Here is a 19352-nt window from a genome sequence, read left to right as displayed (position 1 = left end):
CCATCACACTGTCATCTCTGCAGCTGTTCTGACAGAGTTCTTGCCTTCCTATGACAACAGATGAGCAACGGGAGCTGTTACAACACTGGATCCATGGCGGTAGTCCATCACTTCACAAAGGGATGAGACCAGGGAGAACCTGCCAAGTCCCAGCTCTTGATCTTTGGTTAAAAGGACAGTGGATGTGAAAGCTCTGGAACACAGCTGCACTCCATAAGGCTTAACAGGATAGTCAACTGGGGATACAATCATTAAGTACAGGGAGACATCTGTAAGCAGACCCATCATTATGGGACTCTATCAGATCTGCTGGGATGTCCCACCCCATTCACATAAGCTTTCTTACTAAATAATGCTCTCATGGTCTCTGCACAGCACTTCGTCCAAGTCTTGAAAGCACAAAGAACTGTGCTTGAGGCTGTTCATGTCCTCATTTCAGTAACCACAAGATTGCCATTTTCTGCTGGAGAGAGGAGGTGAGGGCCACGAGATCTATAAGAGATCTCAATGCTGTATTTCAGAGCCATTCTAACAACTGAACAGCACAAGAAAAGCCAAATCCATACAGCATTACCTTACTTTTAAATATGCAGCTTTTTTTTTTTTTTAGTCCTTGGGGAGCTGCCAAAGGTTCTCACTTCTACTTTATTGAGCAAAAAAAAAACAAATGGAGATGAATGATCTAAGCGATAGTCTCTTCACAACACTAAGGCCTCAGTGATTCATAAGCAAGCAATTTTTGTTCTTCGAAAAAGATGCTGCATTGCCTAGAGCAACGTGTCTTTGCAGCTCAGACCTCACAGCATTGCTCAAGTGTGATCTTCCCTACTAGCACTGCTGATCGTTTCATGTATATACATATTTTTTAAATCAGAACATTTGATTCCTAATGCAATCTATGAACACCAGACCAACAAATCACAGAATTATATTTGCATTAAACCAAAGGTGTTCCTCCTTCCTGCTTCCACACAGAGTAATTTCTGAATAAAACTGGTTTAGGAGGAGCTCCCTGCATGAAAGCTTCTGCACAAAGCCCACACGCATTGCAGTTATAGCGCAGTGTTCCACCAGCTCAGTCAAATACGTGTAACAAAGAGCACTTCTGCCCAAACAGTTTCTCCAAAAGCTTAGTGACTGCCAAGAATAACAACCTGCACCTTTCATTCATCTTTGAAACTGCAGCTTTCCATAAATGGAAGCTTCCTCATTATGGATTTCTCATTTCTCTGTCCCCCAGCACAGCTACACTCAACACCTGCCACTTACAACAGCAGGAAAGATGTCACCTAACACAGTTACACCCTCCTCTGCTTTTTGCTCTCCCCTTCACCAAGTCTCCCAGAAACCACTCTGGCATCTGACAGGCTCACACTGCGTCCCCCATGTGTTTTGTAGCTTTGGGGATTGTTTTCTTAATTATTTTTATTAGCTGCCTGATAGTTCCTGCTAACATATAGTAATGTTTTAGTGAAAAACTACCTCCAGAGAGCCCAGCAGCGCTTAGATGTTTTGCAGGCAATCTTCCAGAGTGGTGCTGCAGTGTATTGGCAAAGTCAGACAAGTCACACAGGACAATACTAGGTCTGGAGAGTTTACTGGCAGCCTTCCACACTCTCTTCTCACATTGACAGCAAGCAGTGCACTACCTAATCTAAACAGCATCCTGGATAAGGTTTAAAAAATTTTCTTTTCAAGGCTTATTTACATCTATTGCTATCCAAGTTCCTTAGAAAAAGAAATAATTTCAGCAAAGGATATGAGTTCTGAGAAGAAAATCACCTAGCAATCTTGCCCAGCGATTTCCCTCTCTAAAAAAGAAATATTAAAAGAAATTAAAATAGTATTCTGAGGTGTTCATCCCTAAGCATTGTTCAGCCCAAAGTTGCAGCACCTCACAGATTTTCTTGAGTCTAGAACTCAAACAGCAGAAGCAAATGGATACCCCTGTGCAACTACCTAGAGTTAGCTATAATACTGAGAGTAAAAAATATATTTATATTTCCACTAAACCCACACAGTGGAAATCATGACGCTCATTTCACAATAGGATCTGTCTGGATTGTGATATTAACACAAGCTCAGGAAACATCCTAATCTGGTGGATAAACACAAGCCTTAAAGCTCAGAGACTATCTCCTGAGACAGCAGCACCACCCAGTTAGTGGGCCTTCCCCTACAAGCATCACTTACGGCTGGGAATGCGCTGTCTCATAGCGCTCGAAGGCATGCGACAGATCGTGCTTGTTGTTCATGTAACACTGTGTGCACAGGTCATAGTCAAAGCACATCTTGCACTTCCAGCGCATCCCTCGTATGCCATGCTTCTTGCAGCAGTCACAGATGATGTTGGGATGACGGACACCTAGCAGAACAAAAATAAAGGAATATAACTCAACATGAACTTCAGGGAAACCAGGCTGACAAGGCTGTTAGAATCATAGGAGCACATTTTAAGGGGAAAAAAAACCTCTGTATTTCACTGCTGCTTAACATCAGTCCACAAACAGTGGCAAAAATCTCACGTGCCAGCTAGCACAAGGCAAGTGTCACATCTGCTACAGGTGGCTTTACAGCACTAGAGTTTGTGCTCCGTTTCCATGCCACACTTACCTATTTGTGCGTTATCATACAGAAGAAGGTCGTAAGCTCCTTGAAATCCAGTCCGATAGTTGGTTCTGTTGCCTTGATCCCACTGCACGACCACAGTCTTATCCGGGGTGGTTGGGCTGCCTGTCCGACCGATCTCAACCACAGTCCCAACATTCCCTTCACCGCTGTCCTGGCTGCCCCACTTCCAGTCCACTCCACGAACTACCCGCATCCCAACCTGCATGCTGGCATAGGGGTCCAAGTCCATCGCTCTGCACAACAACCTTCAGAACTCCTTCATGGAGGGGGCCTTGGAGATGGACAGCATCAACAGCAATGCACCCAGCATCCTCTGCTGCATTTTTAGCACACCTACAAAGACAACATAAAATTAAGTGACATCATCCAGTACATCACAGCAACAACTTTTGTAGCAAGGCAAGCAGATGCTATTCCACGTCTTACCCTCGGTACACAAACTCACGTTCAATTAACAGGGCCAGGAGTTTTCCACTTCCTAAATGCAAAGAACTCAAATTCCACCTTGAAGTATTCACCCCACTCTGCTGTAATCACCATCAAAAGAAACGCAGAGTAAAGAAATGACATTACTGAGACATCTGACTACCTCCCATTTATATTAACTGTAGTTTAGCTGGTGATTTTAAAGTGACAACTGCACATGGTGAGCAAATCAGAAGTCATGCTTCTTCATAGCACTGGGTAAATTTAATACCAACCCCACCAAAATAATTCAATAAATGCAAGAAATTATGTTTTTTCCCCCCCAGAACGACCAGGCCAGGTCTGCTCTGCTGAATAGAAAAACCTGTATTTTTTTTAAACAGGCACCCTCACAGCTTTAACACACGTGGGAAGGATGTGCAAACTAACCAGACCACTCAGGCACAGAGACATCTGCATAAAAAACCCAAAGATTCATTGCAGAGCACTGGGTGTGAGGGGTATGAGCACCTCTGCTGCCATTTATCAGTGCTAGCTATAGCAGGAACAAGAAGGGGCAGCAGATGTGCTATCAGCACTGCAGACTGGGATCAGTAGCAGCTTGGGACAGCCTTTCCTACTGTTGCCATGACAATCAGCAAATGAGGTGAACAGCACACGGATGCAGCACATCCACAACTTTGAATTCAATCAAATTGGTTGTCAAAGCCCAGTTTATAGGTTCACAGATCTCTTTACTAGAGCAAGACAGAAGAATACAGCCTTCAATATTGAGGGCCAGAACTCTGCTCAGACTTCTGCTCTAGCAATCTTTTAGCTCAAGAGGGAGACCCAGGGATGCCCAAAGATATCTTTAACAACCCAATTTCCTGAAATATGAAAAAAAGCAAACCACAAAACCAAAACTCGCAAGCAACAGCACCACAGAGTGCCAAGGGCCAAATTTTGCCACTTCCAAACATGCAGCCAATCCCAGCAAGTGCCACAGCACAGAGACAGCTCAGCCCAGGCTGACAGAGCAGCTGATGAGCTGGTAGGACATGTACTCAGATGCAGCTGCAGCCCTGTGCCATGTGACATGCAGTTAACACTACCGCCTACCAATAAAGCAAGTGAAACCACTGAGGCCTAAAAATAAACTCTTCCTCCAGCCAAACATCCCCTTCTAAATGTATGGAGGAGTAATTTGATGCAAAATCGAGTTTCTAACATGCAGAGAGCCTGATTTCTGTTCAGCCATAGCATCTCTCTAGCTTCAGGCTTTTTCTGCTGCACATCGCTGTGACATCCCAACACCTCTCACGCAAGCAGCACCAAAAGCAGATGTCCTTGTGAACTTCATGGCATCTTCAGTTCTAATCATTACAAACAGACGCCTCAGGCAGCACTTTCATCTCCAATCCCTTTGTGGAGGTGGATGCAATATTGCTGAGTTTGTAGCACACCAGCATTCATCACTTTTATGAAGCTAAAGCCTCATGAGATTTGTACCATCTCTTCTTCCTTCAGATCAGAGATAAACAAAAAAGGTTAAAAAAAAATGACAAACATTCCTATTTCATCCAAATGATTCCTCCAATGGTACGTGGGAACAGCAGGCACAGAGCTCAGCAGTTGAGGGTGAAATCCTCCCCTTGGTGAACCCCAGGGGCCTGGGCAGCTGCTGCAGCAGCCGAGGTTTCCTCCACAAATTCCCAGTCAGGGACATCAAATACCATAAAATAAAATAACATAATCAGGAGGAGAAAACACTCTGTCCTCTGCCTGACAAAACCAGGCACATCTACACCACCCAAAGCTCACTGTCTGTTTGCTCAGTACCTCGTGTGTTTGCACTGCACTCATGGCAGTGCCACGTAGCCAAAGACCCACTCCTCCCCATAACCTTTTATCATGCAACGTGTAAGAAAACTTAAGCTTTTGCATCCTCAGCACAACTAAGAGGTGGGTAAAGAAGCTTATTTTAATTAGAAGCGGATCCAAGGAGTTTTACATCCTGCTTTGAGGCCCATAACCCAGCCCTGAGTTCCATTCTCATAGAAGAATGAAACAGCAGCAACAAAAACCACTAACTATGGGCTCGAGTTTATCAAATTGGCTTGCAGCAACTGGAAATGAACTTATGTCTCAGCTGTCTCCATGGCCTTTCACTTTCTGAAAAACAGAGCAGGCAGAAGGAGCCTCAGCAGCACAATGAGTTAATTCTGATGAGACTGCTCCACTGGAAAGCATCAGAAAGCATTGAAATGATTACAAGTGTAACAGAGCCATAACAATCAATAGCTGCAAGTGGCAGCAATCAGAAAGAAATGCAAAAAGAAATGTAAACATTTACAGAGCACTGAAAGGACAACGACCCTTTTGGGTCGGTGCTCATAAGGCCTTAATGGGCAGAACAAAAATGTCCCAAGAAGATTCCAGCTGGGAGTTTTATTAGCAAATGTGCTGGTTTGTGTTTTGCTTTTTGGTCCTCAACTCATATCTCTCAGGAAAAAAGATGCTATTCACATGACAGATCTCAACGGCTTGCAGTTATTTTTGAGACATCAAGACAAAAGTCACTTGCTTTATCCTTCACGATCTCAGTGCAGTCTGGGCAAACCTCATCAAATGTTTACAGACATGTCATAGAGACAGCCAGGAACAGAGCACATCACCAACATCGCCTGCATCAGCAGCAATCCCAGGTAACTGTACTGCAGCACAAGCAAGTAATCAAAATGGTGCTGACCATTCTTCAGGAGACAACTCAGCAACAGGGCTCCAGGAGATGCACATTGTAACTTCAGTCATTTCAGTGGGATTCTATGCAAGAACAACAGTACGCAGGCCAGGCCCAGAAGGATCTATTTCCAACACCGTGGGAATGAGCACTTTGACTTAGCAGGACACACACAACACCTCACAGCTTTCATCTCCTCCCAGCTCCCAGGTGAGGCCAAGAGCCATCAGCCCCATTGCTGCAGTTGTGGCAGTGCCCCAGGTGTGCTGCATTGTGCAAGGACTGCCCTGGCCCCCAGCTCCTCACCTCCCTGCTCTCCAGCTCCCATCTCTGGCCAGAGACTTTAGATTCTTCCAGGGTATTTCATTTGACACAACCTCGATTCACACCAGTTCAATACCCAGCTCTATCACTTGCAAATCACTCTTTGGGTCTTCTCTTTTTACCTTCTCTGAAGTTCTGCTCTTATACAGCCCGTTCACACTGAGCCCCATATGGAAATATATGTTCTAATTCTCTCCCATTTCTTCAGAACCACATTTACCATCTCAGCTCAGACAGTCTCTTGTTTCCAACCAGCTTCCATACTACTGCTGACGGGGTCACATAAAACCCTAATAACCCTCAAATGTATTTCTGGTATAGGGCTAATACTAAATTGTAACACATTAGAAAGATGTTTTCCTTTCAGAATAGCTGTTACAATGCCTTATGAATTTACAAACACTGGGCTGTAACACAGCAGCAGTCCCACTTCTTGATGTGGAAAAGCACACAGCTAGACTCATTTCATTGTTTATTGTTTTCCAGATCTCATTCCACAGCTCATGCTCACACAAAGAGCAGCACTGTCAGATCAGGTCTTGTTTATCCACTGAGAATGAAGGATGGGACAGAGCTGCAAAATTAGGCAAGCAGGAGTTGAACTGCCCTGTTTACAGGAAGCACATTTTGCAGATCAGAGAAAAGGTTTAGTAGATCAAAGCCAACCACTTCCAAGTCATGAAAAAATGTCAGTGATACCAGACCAAAGAAAAACAGGGATGGGTTCAATCCTGATAGCAATGCTTCTCTTTTAAACAGCCATCTGATTGGGCTTAATTTTGCTAAAGGCTGATCTTGGAACAACCACGCTCTAGCATGAATTGGTACCTCAGTAAAATTTCAATGGAACAGGCTGAAACCACAGTCATCTTACCAGGAACAAACAGCAAGCACCAGGCATATTATTCCCTGCACTGTAACAGAGTGGTTCTTTTACTTTTCAAGCCCTACTGGTAAGGGCAGTGAACAGATGGCCAAGACAGCGAGCACACTCCAATTGAAATACAGTTTGCAAAGGATTTGGCTTTGTTTATATCCTGGGAGATGAAAGAAAGCTTAAGGCAACAGAGGCAATGCTGGAGGTGAAGGCAGTGAACACTGCATCTCTCTCACCCAACACTACTCTGTATCTGTTATTGAAGTGTAATGCAGCCCCACTTTGAGAAGGCAGTTTCCAAGCAGATCTTCAGTGGCTCAGACAAAGAGGGCAGAGAGAGCCAAGAAATATCACAGTGCCTGACCACAGCTCAGGAGACACAAGCTGGGAGCTGTCCCAGCACTACCAGATCTTCTGGATTAGAACCGTGGCACCATCTCAGCTGCTACATAGCAAGTTTAACCAGCAGGAATTAGACAAAATTCATGAAATTCCTCCTTAGCCCACCAAAAGGGTTTGCAGAACTGGCTGAAGTACACAGTTTAATATTGCGCTGCTAAGCCACGAGGCCTCGACGACATTTCATTTCACAGCTCACCACAGATAGGGATATTCTTCCTTGTGCTGACAGGATTGCTGTTTAATCTAAGTTTTGCAAAATGGCATTGCTGGCACAGAGCAGAAGAGAAGAACAGATGATGCTTCCGTGGGTAAAGTATCACTATCAGCTAAATGAAGCCATCCTTACTGAAAGACTATTCTCAGCAGAAAGAAAAATTAAAAATAGGGTAGCTGCTTTTTAAAACCTATCAACCATGAAAAAACCTGAGTGAGGTTGAACCATTTCCATACCCCATACCTGTTCTCAAAGTATATTTAACTGTATTACATAAACAGAACAAAGCAGGTCATTAATATGCCTTTGCTCAGGGATTAACATCTTGTCATTTCAACTTCACTGTAATTGTTTTGTGGAAGAGCAAGCATGCATCCTGAAATACTGGGACACGGGGTGAGGAAACACTAAAAATAACTTGCTAGGCACTTGCTTAAGGACAGTCCCACTGACTGCATTTCACCTCTGCAATCCACACTTGTCCTTTACAGACATCAGCCTGGTGATCCCTTCTGTCTAAGCTGAACTTTGCATTCAGCTCATACTGATTGTATTCTAGCACTGAGCTGTTATGGTGAGATGAGAACGTTGCCTTTCCTTTCATGCTGTAAGAGCAATGCTCCCTGTGGTCATCATGCCAATTTATTATTTATTCTTCCAGCCTGATAAAGGATACTGGCTTAAAAGCAGCAGCAGCTTTGTTAATGTTTTGTTCAATAACAGTAATTTTGTGCAAATCCTTCTAAGAAGCTTGACTTCTTGCCTTGAAAACCAAGCACTCATCAATCCAAGAAGACCCAATTTCCTTAGCGTGAAATAATGAGTGAAAAAGAAAATGACAGTGTAAGCCACACTACCTATCACCAGCTGCAGAAATACAACAGTATTTTTAATGAATCAGCTCAGTGTTGACTAACACACTACACTGATGGAATACAGAGTTGCAAGTAGGTCAATAATTACTTTAGCCCCTACAAATGAGAAAAGAATCTCCAGGAGACACCACAGGTCAACCAAAAATCAACAGCTGTCACAAGCTTCCCACAATAGATGCTGCAGTATGTACCACAGAGAGGTGGAAGACCTTTCATCAAGTCAGGCGTGCCTGACTTTCAGAGCTATGTGTCACCATCAGCCAAATTCTACAAAACAATTTCCCTCCACTGAGCACAAAAACTTCAGGCTTCAAATTGGTGGGATCAGTGCTCATCTGCTCATTGGAGAATTAAGAGTGATTATAAGTGAAAGTTCACACTGGGCATCTAGTGCATCTCTTATTACATCCCATAAGATAATTGCTCATGAGCCAGATGAAATTTCCTTCTGGCTTTTGATGAACTGTGCTCTCTCCAGGAGGGAGAAAAACATATCAGCTCCAGCCATTTGCTTTAATTGGACCTGACAGCTTGCAGATTGCTGCCTAAAGCCTTGAAAAGCTCAGTAGCCGAGCAAAATCTACTTTTTCCTCAATAGCATATTTCATAAAACCAAATCCAACTCATCCAGGGAAACTGAAAAATCTCTGCTTCTTAAAGAACAAGCTCAACTTGTCTATTAGGAATGGCTCAGATGTAGCTAACCGTGCCTTGTAGCAAAGCATGGGCTCAGTCACCTCATGAAACTCCCTCCCAGCCCTATTTTCAATCACCTCAAGATGCAGAACCACACAGAAACACATCCCAAAGTCCAGAAATCTCTCCTTTCTTCCAATCTTGTTCGTGCTCTTACTTAGTCATTGGTCTGATATATTTCTCAGAGGCAAGAGTATCTGGCCCAGAGCTGGTGGTGCTGAGCCCTCATCTGCAGGTGGGTTTGTATGTCCTTCACACCAGCTTCCAAATCCTATTTTACCATGAAAACAAGGATTCAATAACTTAAAAATTCACAGTCCTCTCATCTTCTTACACAATTGCCTTGTCCATCCAGAATGGCAGTTGTTCTCCCTAAAAAGTCATTAACAACCAGAACACCAACATTACTGCATGAGTAAGAATCAAGAGGAGGAGGAAACACTGAGATCAAGTTGATGGAGCTGAACAGTGGGCTGAGCAGTGACTTGGAGAAAACACATTGTTATGATTCTATGATATGGTTATTTGTAGGTTTTTTAGATTCAGGTACCCTCAGTGGTGATTCACCAGGATCACAAACCACCTAAGAACAAAACTTCCTCCAACATCTTCAAATGAAAAGAACCTTCCTGCATAGAGCAAGCTGCAGCATAAAACCATCTGAACCTCTGCTGAGCCTTGATATCTCATCCTACCAACCTCCAGATTCCCCTCCAGGCTTTTAGAACAGTCAACATTGCACTCCTGCCATTTTCCAGCCTAGAACTCGCCCTTTCTGTGCACTGGAAGCAGATCAAAAGGTTTAAGACTAATCTATCCTGACATGCCTTTGGCTAGAGAGACATCAGCTGCGTAGGAGCAGAACGAATTGACTAGTAAGCTGTTACTTTCCTTCCTGGTACTCAATAAAGGTTTGCGGGTCAGTACATACACCAATTCTCTTACAATTCTGCACATTTTAGGAGCACAGATGTTATCTTTCAGCTCTGGATAGCTTTACAGATGGAAATTGGAGCCACGGTTATGGATGGAATTGGTGACAGAGCCAATAGAACATATATCCTCATTCTGTTCTTCAGAATCTGGCCCACATTAGTCACATAAGCAAAAAAAAAAAAATTAAAAAAAAGAAAAAAAGAAAACAAGAAAGAATGTGGATCAAGGTCCAAGATCTAGCTATTTACTGTCCTGATAGCACAGATACAACTCCACTGCTGCTTCTTCCCACGTACAGCTGGTCTAAATGCTAGGAGACTCACTCCCTATTTTGGGAAATTTCAAACAAAACTACAGCTCTCATTACAGAGGGAACAGAAACATTTAAATTCTCTAAGTTTCCCAAGGAACTGAATCTGCCCACTTTTGAGCAGATACATGCCTTTCCCTCCCCATTCCAGCCTCAGTTATTTACCTGACTGAAGTACAAACACACACCCAGCCCCTTCTGCAGCAGAAGAGCTCTCCAGTGCTAATGGAGCTGTAATTTTGATAAGAATCAAAACAATAAAATAGGCAGAGCAGTTCCTTTACACTCCCAAATACCAATCACAACAACAGGAGCTATGGGACTACGATGGGGGTCACCTGATACGCCATCTACTGCCATATTAATTGGCCACCTTCAGGAAGAACCTCATCAAGGGAAACATCATTGGCCCAGTAGGAGTTAGCTGCACTAGACACAAAAGCAGACAGCTATAACTCAGAGCACAAAGCAAATCCCATAAAGGCATGCAGCTAGCTAACTCTGCCAAGGCTATTGAAGCTTTCTTTTTTAGATTTCTGCAATCAATATGACACAGATGTGCATTATTTAAAGTAAATGAGGCCCTCATTTAATTCGTACTCAAGAAAGCAAGTTCTAGAGTTGAGTGTCAGCAAGAAAATCAGACCAAATGCGCACACTGCTTGCAATACAGCTGAAGCATCTCCTTAAGTTTGTCCTCTTCTGTCACTGCTCTTTGTCAGCTCAAAAAATATTGCAAATACCATAAAAACATGCAGGGAGTTAAAAAAAATAGTAAAAAAAAGCCACACGTGCTTCAGTTCTGAGTTATATTCATAACACAACATATGCCCCAGTGATAGAAAATGCCCAGCAGGAATCAGTTGCAACGTTTCAGTCAGTTTTCTCTGTAGCAAGTGAGGACATGACTGCAGAACCTGCTTCAGAGCAGGGAACAGCCACGTTCACAGCCTGTGGGGCCGCCAGGACTGGTCACCCAGAGGAAAAGCAGCAGAAAATCAGCAGGAGCAAGCAGAGACATCCTACAACAGGCTTAGCCATAGCTGAACGCAGCAGAAAGAAAAGCAGTTACTGAGAGCTGACCAACCCCTCAAGACCGACTGCAAGAAAAAGGAAAAAAATAAACGGGCAGACCTGGCAGAGAGGAGAAAGAGCAAAATCCGGAGAGCCCTTCAGACAGCCGCTGTCCTTAATCGACGGCCGCGTTTGTGTCCTTCCCGTATTCATCCTCGGCGCAGGAGCTGGACGCTCCGCCGGCCTGGGGAGAGAAGAAAACGGGAGCTCAGGCGGCAGCAGCGCAGGCAGAGGGCAGCCCGGGATGGGCACCGACTCCAGCCCCACAACCGCGGCACCCACAGCACACTCACAGGGCCGCAGGCCTCCCCGGCAGCCTCACGGCGCTCCGCTCCCCAAGCCAGGCGCCCGCAGCCCCCGGACCCGGCACAGCCCCTCCGCCGCTCCTCAGGGCCGCGGCGCCGCCCAGGCCGCGAGGTGGCCGCACACCTCGCTGAGGTAACCCGAAGCCCAGAGACGGAGCGGCCGAGGGAACTCCTCGCGAGCCTGGCAGCTCCGTCCCGGTGCTCCTCTTACCGGGCCGAAGAGCCGGGCCGGCCCCGCGGGTGCTGCAGCGACGGCTCCCTTCGACCCCGCTCCCCCGGGGCCGCCAGCGCGCCCCGCCCAGGCCTCTCCCGCCGCGCTGACAGCCGCGGGGCACGCTGGGATATGTAGTTCTCCGAGCGCGCTGCTCCGCGCCGGGGAGGCGCCGCTGACTACAAATCCCGTCAGGCAGCGCGCGCGGAGCCCCGCGGCATGGGCCGGGCCCGCCAAGCCTCGGGGTGCGCGCCAACGCCTCGCCTGAGGTGAACTGCGCGAGGCGGGAACGCGCTTTGCCTTGTGGTGGATGTCAGCGTTTGCTCCAAGCTGCGTTTTTTTAAACGATTGAATGTTAGATTTTAGAGTGAGTTTGCTCGTTTTAAGGGTGATGTAGGGACTCGCGTCACCATTGGTGTGCCATTGGCTCTGCAGGTGCTCAGGAGCTGCAAGAATGGCTTTTCCTGCAGGATCTCCTGATCCTGGAGCAGAATGCTCTCTTACACTGACACTCATCAGTTTGTTCATAACGGTGTGCGCTCAGGAATAGGGCAGCATGACCATAAAGCACCATTCCTTTTCCTGCTCACCTGTGAAGAATGCTACCCAGAGCCCCGCAGCTCCAAAGGGCTCTGCACAACAGGCACTGCTTAGAGCTTATAAAGACCAAAAAGACCAAAAATCTGAGAGAAAATCCACAGCATCCCAGCTGCTGCCGTTATAAAGACCTGCCCAAAGCCAAACTTCTCGTGGACGTTTGGTAAAAACCAAAGAGAGCTCCACGATGCCTTTTGTCCCCTGTGCTGTGTAAAAGCAGCGTTGGCTGGGCCACTAAAACATCTACGCTGGGATGGCCGTGACAGTGCAAAGGTGAAAAAGAGTGGATAAAACCTGACAGACTTTAATTGAACTTGTTGTCAAATAGCACCTTCCCGTGCCAGAAGGCTTTGCACTGTGTCTTTGTTTTGTTATTTTCTATTTTCCCGCAGAAAAGTGTAGTTTTTCTGTAATTCCAAGTAGTGTGAGCTACTGGTCGCTTGCAGCACGATCTATGAGCAGTTCTGCCCTCTGGAAGTCTCATTCAGAGAAGGAGAAGTAGCTCTGGATGCTGGAGAGAAACCCCTCCTCCTGCCATGTCCGCGTTTTCCAATCGTGTTACAGGGAATCTCTTTTTGCCCACTGGATGCCGCTGTTACACTGAAAGAGTCGGAGGCTGCAGGCTTCTGCCCCAGGCACCTCGCCTAACAGGCATGCAGGGCCAGCCAAGCTGCATGGATTCAGCCCTGTTAACGAGCCTTTATTAGGAAAGAACTCCTCTTAACGTTTTGCAGCTCGCTGACTTGCATGTGAGCCTGTGATGTGAGTCTTGGGCCATGCCTTGCCCGCATGATGGCAATTCCAGCAGCAGAAATCTAGAGATGTTTTCTAAAGGTGATTGAATAGGATTTTGGAACAAAATATATGCTGCTGGGGGGAAAACAGGCTGTGCAAGATGTGTCTTCAGGTCATATATAGGATGCTTTCCTCAGTAGCTATGTTCTGCCTATTTTGTATGCTTAATATCTGAATTTGCATGCAGAAAGATTGGCTCAGAGAATTATCTCCTTAAAAGCAAAGCCTGGAAATGGCACCTTTCCTTGATTCACGTATTACAGATCTGTGCTGAGGTTATGATTACGCCTTGTGGTAATGCCTTCAGAAGCAATGACCTGGATAGAACAAAAAGGATATGTGAGGCTTCCACTCTTTAGTGAGAACTGCAGTATTTCAAACTCAGCTGAGTCTCAGCACAAGCCAGAAAGTGACCTACATCCAACACTCAGCTTTGGGAATTAACTCTGAGGAAGTCCAATTCCACATCTAGGTCTCTCCTCTGAAGCAAATGGAAGCACAGCCTAATAGAATCCACACCCAAGGGGAATCCCTTTTTGTTCCTTGCCAACAACTTTTAGCACTGAAAAACAGCGATCCTGATTTTTTTAAACCACGTTTCTTACTGGAGAAAGTATGACTTCAGGTCAGTACAGACTTCAGGGTTTGAATCTTTGAGATTCTAAGAACTGAATGATTTCCTTTAATCCTGAGCCTTGGCCTTTTGGGAACTAGTCTAAACAACAAGAGATTTAAAATAAACCAAGAGTCTTTTCAAAGCTAATAGATGTGTATGTTAAAAGGTCTGTGTCTATCCTGGGATGCCATCTGTATCCAATAAACCTAAGGGCAAATAAGGCAACTGATAAATAATAGGCAAAGCATGAGTCCAGCTTTGTGTGACATACAGGGGTGTAAATCTGATAACTCTTGAATTTGGTGGAGATTTTCCATCTTTAAAATAGCGTAATTAACAGTAATGTAGTATAATTGGCCTGTGACCATTAAATAAATTATTCAGGCAAGTAAGACCAAGGCAGTGATATTGTTTTTAACATTTTGCAGTGGGTATTTGAAAAACTGATTGGAAGGGTTCCCAGCACACTGTGGAACTTGTCTGCATTCGTTTGTTTAAAAAGAATGTCTAGGGAAGGTGAAAGCTGCCTCTTTGGTTCAGAAGAGGACACGCTTACTTTGATTCATACATTAAATATTAGTGCTGTGTGTGTTGGACTATTCTACCCATAAATAAGGAGTAATACCATCAAAAATTGGGAACAGCACTGCTAGTTTCTGTTGACAACATGAAGACTCATCTGGGCCAGATTCTGTGTTGCTGTTACACGGTCATTTTCACAAATAGAAATGAAGTGCAAAATAGTACCAGGAGCACATAGCATTCTAATCCCATATAAGCTGAAAGACAATAGAAATGTATTGTTCCTTCATTCTTTTGCTATGAACTGATGGACACGATATGGTCCTTAAGAAAGTTAGCCCTTTCCCTGACTTCCACCCCACCCACTTCAGCAGATGCACACCTAGAAGCAAGAGGGAAAGCTGCATGATAAAAACAGGCAGATGGTCATTCAGTTACTTAATCTAGCCTTAAAGTTAGAGGATTCCAAAATCAAAAATGTCTTCTCTTTTTAACATTTATTTGTCACACTGGATGAATGTGGCACATGGAATTCTGCAATGGAAGTCTGTCCATGCTGCTGTAATTAGCTAGCAATGGTGACAGCAGGCAGCTTTGCCTCCTTATTATCTTAAGATTCTCAGTGCTGTATTACGGCATGAATTTCTACCACATCAGAATGCTAATGCATGAGAAAGCTTGGGAGTGCAGCATCCTGCAGCATCAACACAGCCTTCAATATCCCAAAGTGATCCCAAGTGTGACTGCAGTGAAGTCAGTGGGATTACATCAGTGATGAATCAAGATTTTGCCTTCTTTTCCCAGCCACAGAGTAGAGAAGGAAGCTAATCTTCCGTTTTTCCTGCTTCTGCAATTACTTGAGCAACTTATTCGTGTACCTGCGATCAAGTTCTGCGTGGCTGTAGATGAATATTTGGCATTGAATCTCCTTGCAAGGGGAAAAAGGTTTTTATGCTTCTCTGGCTGTACTTAGTATGCTGTGTACACAATCCCTGTATGAAATATCCAGATTTCCAGCAGGAGAATTAAACCCTCTCGTAAAGTTCTGTCACTTTTTAAAAGTAAACACATGAAAAGCAAGCACACCCTTTCAATCCTTAACAAAAGCAGGCAGCCCATTGCAGGTCCAGGTTTAGAGATCACTGCAGACATTAGCTTTGCTTGTCTGCAAACCCAAGCCATGAAATCCTATTGCTGGTGCAGACACTGGGGAACTTGTCAGAAGGGACACTACATCTTTGCTACAGGACCATCTGAGCAGGCAGATGAGCAAGGAGTAAGGAAAGATGGGCGCAAACTGGAAGGTTTCAGAGGTAAAAAGCTTGAGTATCATCCTAACTGTCCAATATTGTGTTCCTTGGGATATTCAGCAGTGCTCTTTTGAACCCACCATTAACAGTCCTTCATCTCAAGAAGTCAAGAGGCCTTGAATTTGTATGCACCAAAGGGGCTTTTCCCTTTTCTAAATCATACAAACAGAGCTTGGAGAGCTGCTTTCCATGAGGTTTGTTACTTGGTGTTACGTAAGAATGAGAGCTTATGTGATTATAATTGCTTCTTGAGGTTGGCCTTGCAGGCAGTGCTGGCTAGAACATGCATTTTCGTGCAAGAACCGAGTGCCTGCATGCCAAATGGGCTGTTGTGTGTACAGCCACAGGATCTATGAGACTAACAGGCACTTGTGCAGATTTTATCTCCAAATATGGCCTCTGTTATTAGTGCAGGGAGGAAACAGGCAATAGTACTTTGATTCCTTTATGTTGGTCAGACAAGTAGAGCTGGAGATGCAGACAGGTAACAAGTTCTGATATTTAGAGGTCTTTCTGTAACTGGTTTAATATCAGCTTGATTGTTGGCTGTGGAACTCTTCCATACACTAAGCCAGAGTTGAGGTGTGATTGGCCATGGCCTCAAGGAGCTTATTCCAAGTAGGCTTGATGAAGATAACCAAGATAGCTGGGCCAGCATGCCATACTGAGACAAAAAATGTGAAAAATACATTATGAGAAATGGCCCCATTGGTTCCCTGTGGAACCTTCTAATGAATCCTAATTAGAAGCTGTCACTTCTTGTTACGGGAAGGATGGAATGGTTCAGCTTTCCCACCACTGACTGTTGGAGAGGCTGAGATGAAGGCTGCTCCTGAGAACTGTTTAATTTAAGGCTCTCATTTGCTAAATGTTTGTACCCCTCATTTCTTATACACTGGACAACTGCTCGTCCTGTGCCCTCGAATATTTGGGCACTGATACTTTAAGTGTGTCTACCTGGATGTCAGTTGCAAGTCCCATAAAGGATTTAGGTTATAGTTTACTGCTTAGTTGCATAAAAAGGGTTGTGGATGTTGCCAGTTTGACAGGTAGGTTTATAAATACAGCTGTGAAACTGCTGTCTCTAAACAATAAAGTCTCCCCTCTGTATCCTCCTAGCACAAAGGTACATTTCTTATGGCATTTTTTTTCAGACAATAGGCTTCTTGGCAGCATTTACATAACCTGGTTGAAAACACTCCTGCAGCCAATTAGATGCCTGCTCTGAAATCCAAAGCTCTGATTAAAGTGATGGACCTTTCCAGGACTGTAATATCTGTACAGATGGTTAATACTCATGGCTTGCTCTCCAGGGGGAAAAAGTGGCATTTTTTTTTTTTTTACAAGTACCTACAGTCTGAGCTTTCCAATGGGAAGTGCTGTTTTGTTCAGATTATTATTTGAAAGCCATCATCAGATTAGAGGAAGCAAAAGGAGATGATCAGATAATCCCTAAGACACAAAAGGTTTTGATATGGATTTCAAGAGCGCTGTCACCTGTGGTCAGTTTTCACAGCTCTGGGTGCTTCTCCTCTGCACTTCCATGAGAACACTCAGGCTCAGTAGCTGTGCACCTCAAGAAATGTGGGGTGTTGTAGCAGTTTGTGAAAGGAAGGAGCTTCTTAGCTGGCTTCTCAAATGATGGATGATCTACTGGTAAACCCTGATCTCGCTGGGGTCCTTCAGTTGTTTAGCTTTCCTTGAAAATTAGAAAACATCCAAGAGGAACAAAGAACAGCTACTGCTGCTATGGGCCCCGAGATCTCTCTATACATAATGTGGAAGAACAGGACCAAAAGGAAGGATTTCAGCCCTGGCTGCTGGGGATATGTGTTCTGTTTACAGTCTGCTGGAACTCCAATAGCAGTCTGCACAGCTCAAACAGCACTAACACTGACAGAGCATGAGTGAGAAACAAACCCTTTTGCTCTCTGCCGGGCTGCAGTTTCCCTGGCTCTGTATCTGGTGCAAAAATACAGAACTAAAATTGTAACTGAGTTTCTTACAATGGCAGAATAGTTAAAAGTGATAGATTGGATGACTTTATCAATGGAAGTTCTCAGATTGGCATTCTCTAATTCAGGATTTTAACCTTTTCCAGAGTCCTCTATGTCAAAACCTCAGGAATCCCCAGCATTTCTCAGGCAGGAACCAGCACATGAGGAAGTAATTAATGAGAGCATGGAAGGAAAAGAAAAAAAAAAGAATGTGCTGAATAGATACAAAGCTGAGACTCAAATCCCTCTTTCCCCAGGCTGCCTTCTCAATCCTCAAGATGCAGACAAAAGACATTCCAGCTCCTGACAAACAGCCTGGGGAGATGCTGAAACAACCATCATCCCCACAGGACATTCCTGAATTCTGCAGAGGAGCATTTGGACTGAAGGTTGGCTGATGCACAAGGGGCTGTGCAGTGTGGGTGGAGTTCTGAACCAAGGATACCTGAATCAGCAGCAAGATTATCCCTGGTCCCATGTCAAATGATCTGGCAGGCATAGGTTGAGTGAGCATCATGTTAGAGGGATTCTGCTTTTCACAAAGGCCTGAGCACTAAACTTCAGCTATTTTGTGTTTGAGTGTTTCAATACAGAATACTCAGTTAATTCCTTTTGTAAAAAGTGCATTTTATTCTGGAAGCTGTATACAAGTGAGGACTGTTATCCAAATCACCCACTTTCCTGTAGGCTGTTTCTCCCTCATGCAGGCATTCGCCTCAAAAGATATATCAACTCCACTGAAAATGCTTGAAAAGAATAACTTAAAAACATAGTTGTTTTGGATAAATCATAACCTTACAGGATGCTGTACCTCTGTATCCCCATCTGCAGATTATGGAGATATTCTGCTATTTCCCAGCAGTACCACAAAGCTCCTTTGATTAACATTTGTAAAACTGTTCCTGACTCTTAGATGGGAATTGCTGCTGAAGCATTAATTGTAATGATTTTTGCTTATTCTCCAGATGCCTGAAACATGGAACTTGGCAGAACTCCAGAGGAAGCGTCCTTCTGAGCTCAGATAAGGGACGAGCCAACCTGGCAGCTGGGTTGCTGGTGCAGGCAAGATTCATTACAAACCTGGGGGCTTCAGCTGAGCTCAGCACACAGCTGTGCTGTGCAGGAGGGCTGTTCTCTCCTGCCCCTGTCCAGCTGAGCATCATCACCTGCCTGGATAAAACAGGTCGGATTCTGCCAGAAGAGAGCAGCCCATGTAGAATCACAGAACCAGTTGAGTTGGAAGGGATGTTTAAAGGTCAGCTAGTCCAACTTCCCTGCAATGAACAGGGACATGTAGAGCTAGGTCAGGGTGCTCAGAGCCCCAGCCAACCTACTCTTAAAAAGGTTTAAGGCTATTTCCCTTGTTAACTAATGTCAGTGTCCCTCCTGATAGCAACAAGTGCCCACCACGCAGGCTTTGGGCTTGTTTATGAAGGGGAGGGGAAAGCAAACACGTGGGAGAAGTTGGTGGTTCGAGTTGTTCCTGGGTGGGAGCAGGGATGTCTGCTTTAC

At 44.7% G+C, this 19352-nt stretch overlaps 1 protein-coding gene and 1 long non-coding RNA gene across 3 annotated transcripts in view; one reads left to right on the top strand and one right to left on the bottom strand.

Moving 5' to 3' along the window:
• MIB2 (MIB E3 ubiquitin protein ligase 2) overlaps window positions 1–12112 on the bottom strand; it is a 31755-nt gene extending 19643 nt beyond the window's left edge. The window contains exons 1-4 of one of the 2 annotated variants that reach the window (XM_031613703.2): window positions 12004–12112; window positions 11548–11671; window positions 2614–2964; window positions 2194–2365 (exon numbers count right to left, since the gene is read on the bottom strand). In XM_031613703.2, the coding sequence (XP_031469563.1) occupies window positions 2194–2365; window positions 2614–2860 (419 nt within the window). In that variant the 5' untranslated portion in view covers window positions 2861–2964; window positions 11548–11671; window positions 12004–12112. The other variant, XM_031613704.2, reaches the window with a different exon arrangement.
• Window positions 12113–12237: 125 nt separating this feature from the next.
• On the top strand, window positions 12238–19176 carry LOC149915270 (uncharacterized). The gene is made up of 3 exons (XR_016459443.1): window positions 12238–15846; window positions 18098–18229; window positions 18806–19176. It is a non-coding gene; the product is annotated as an uncharacterized LOC149915270 (long non-coding RNA).
• Window positions 19177–19352: the final 176 nt, after the last annotated feature.

This window comes from Phasianus colchicus, chromosome 22 (assembly GCF_987193195.1).
Source record: "Phasianus colchicus chromosome 22, bPhaCol1.hap1.1, whole genome shotgun sequence".
Classification (NCBI taxonomy): domain Eukaryota; kingdom Metazoa; phylum Chordata; class Aves; order Galliformes; family Phasianidae; genus Phasianus; species Phasianus colchicus.
The sequence above is the reverse complement of the archived record's forward strand: the minus strand, read 5'-3'. Positions and strand labels throughout refer to the sequence as shown.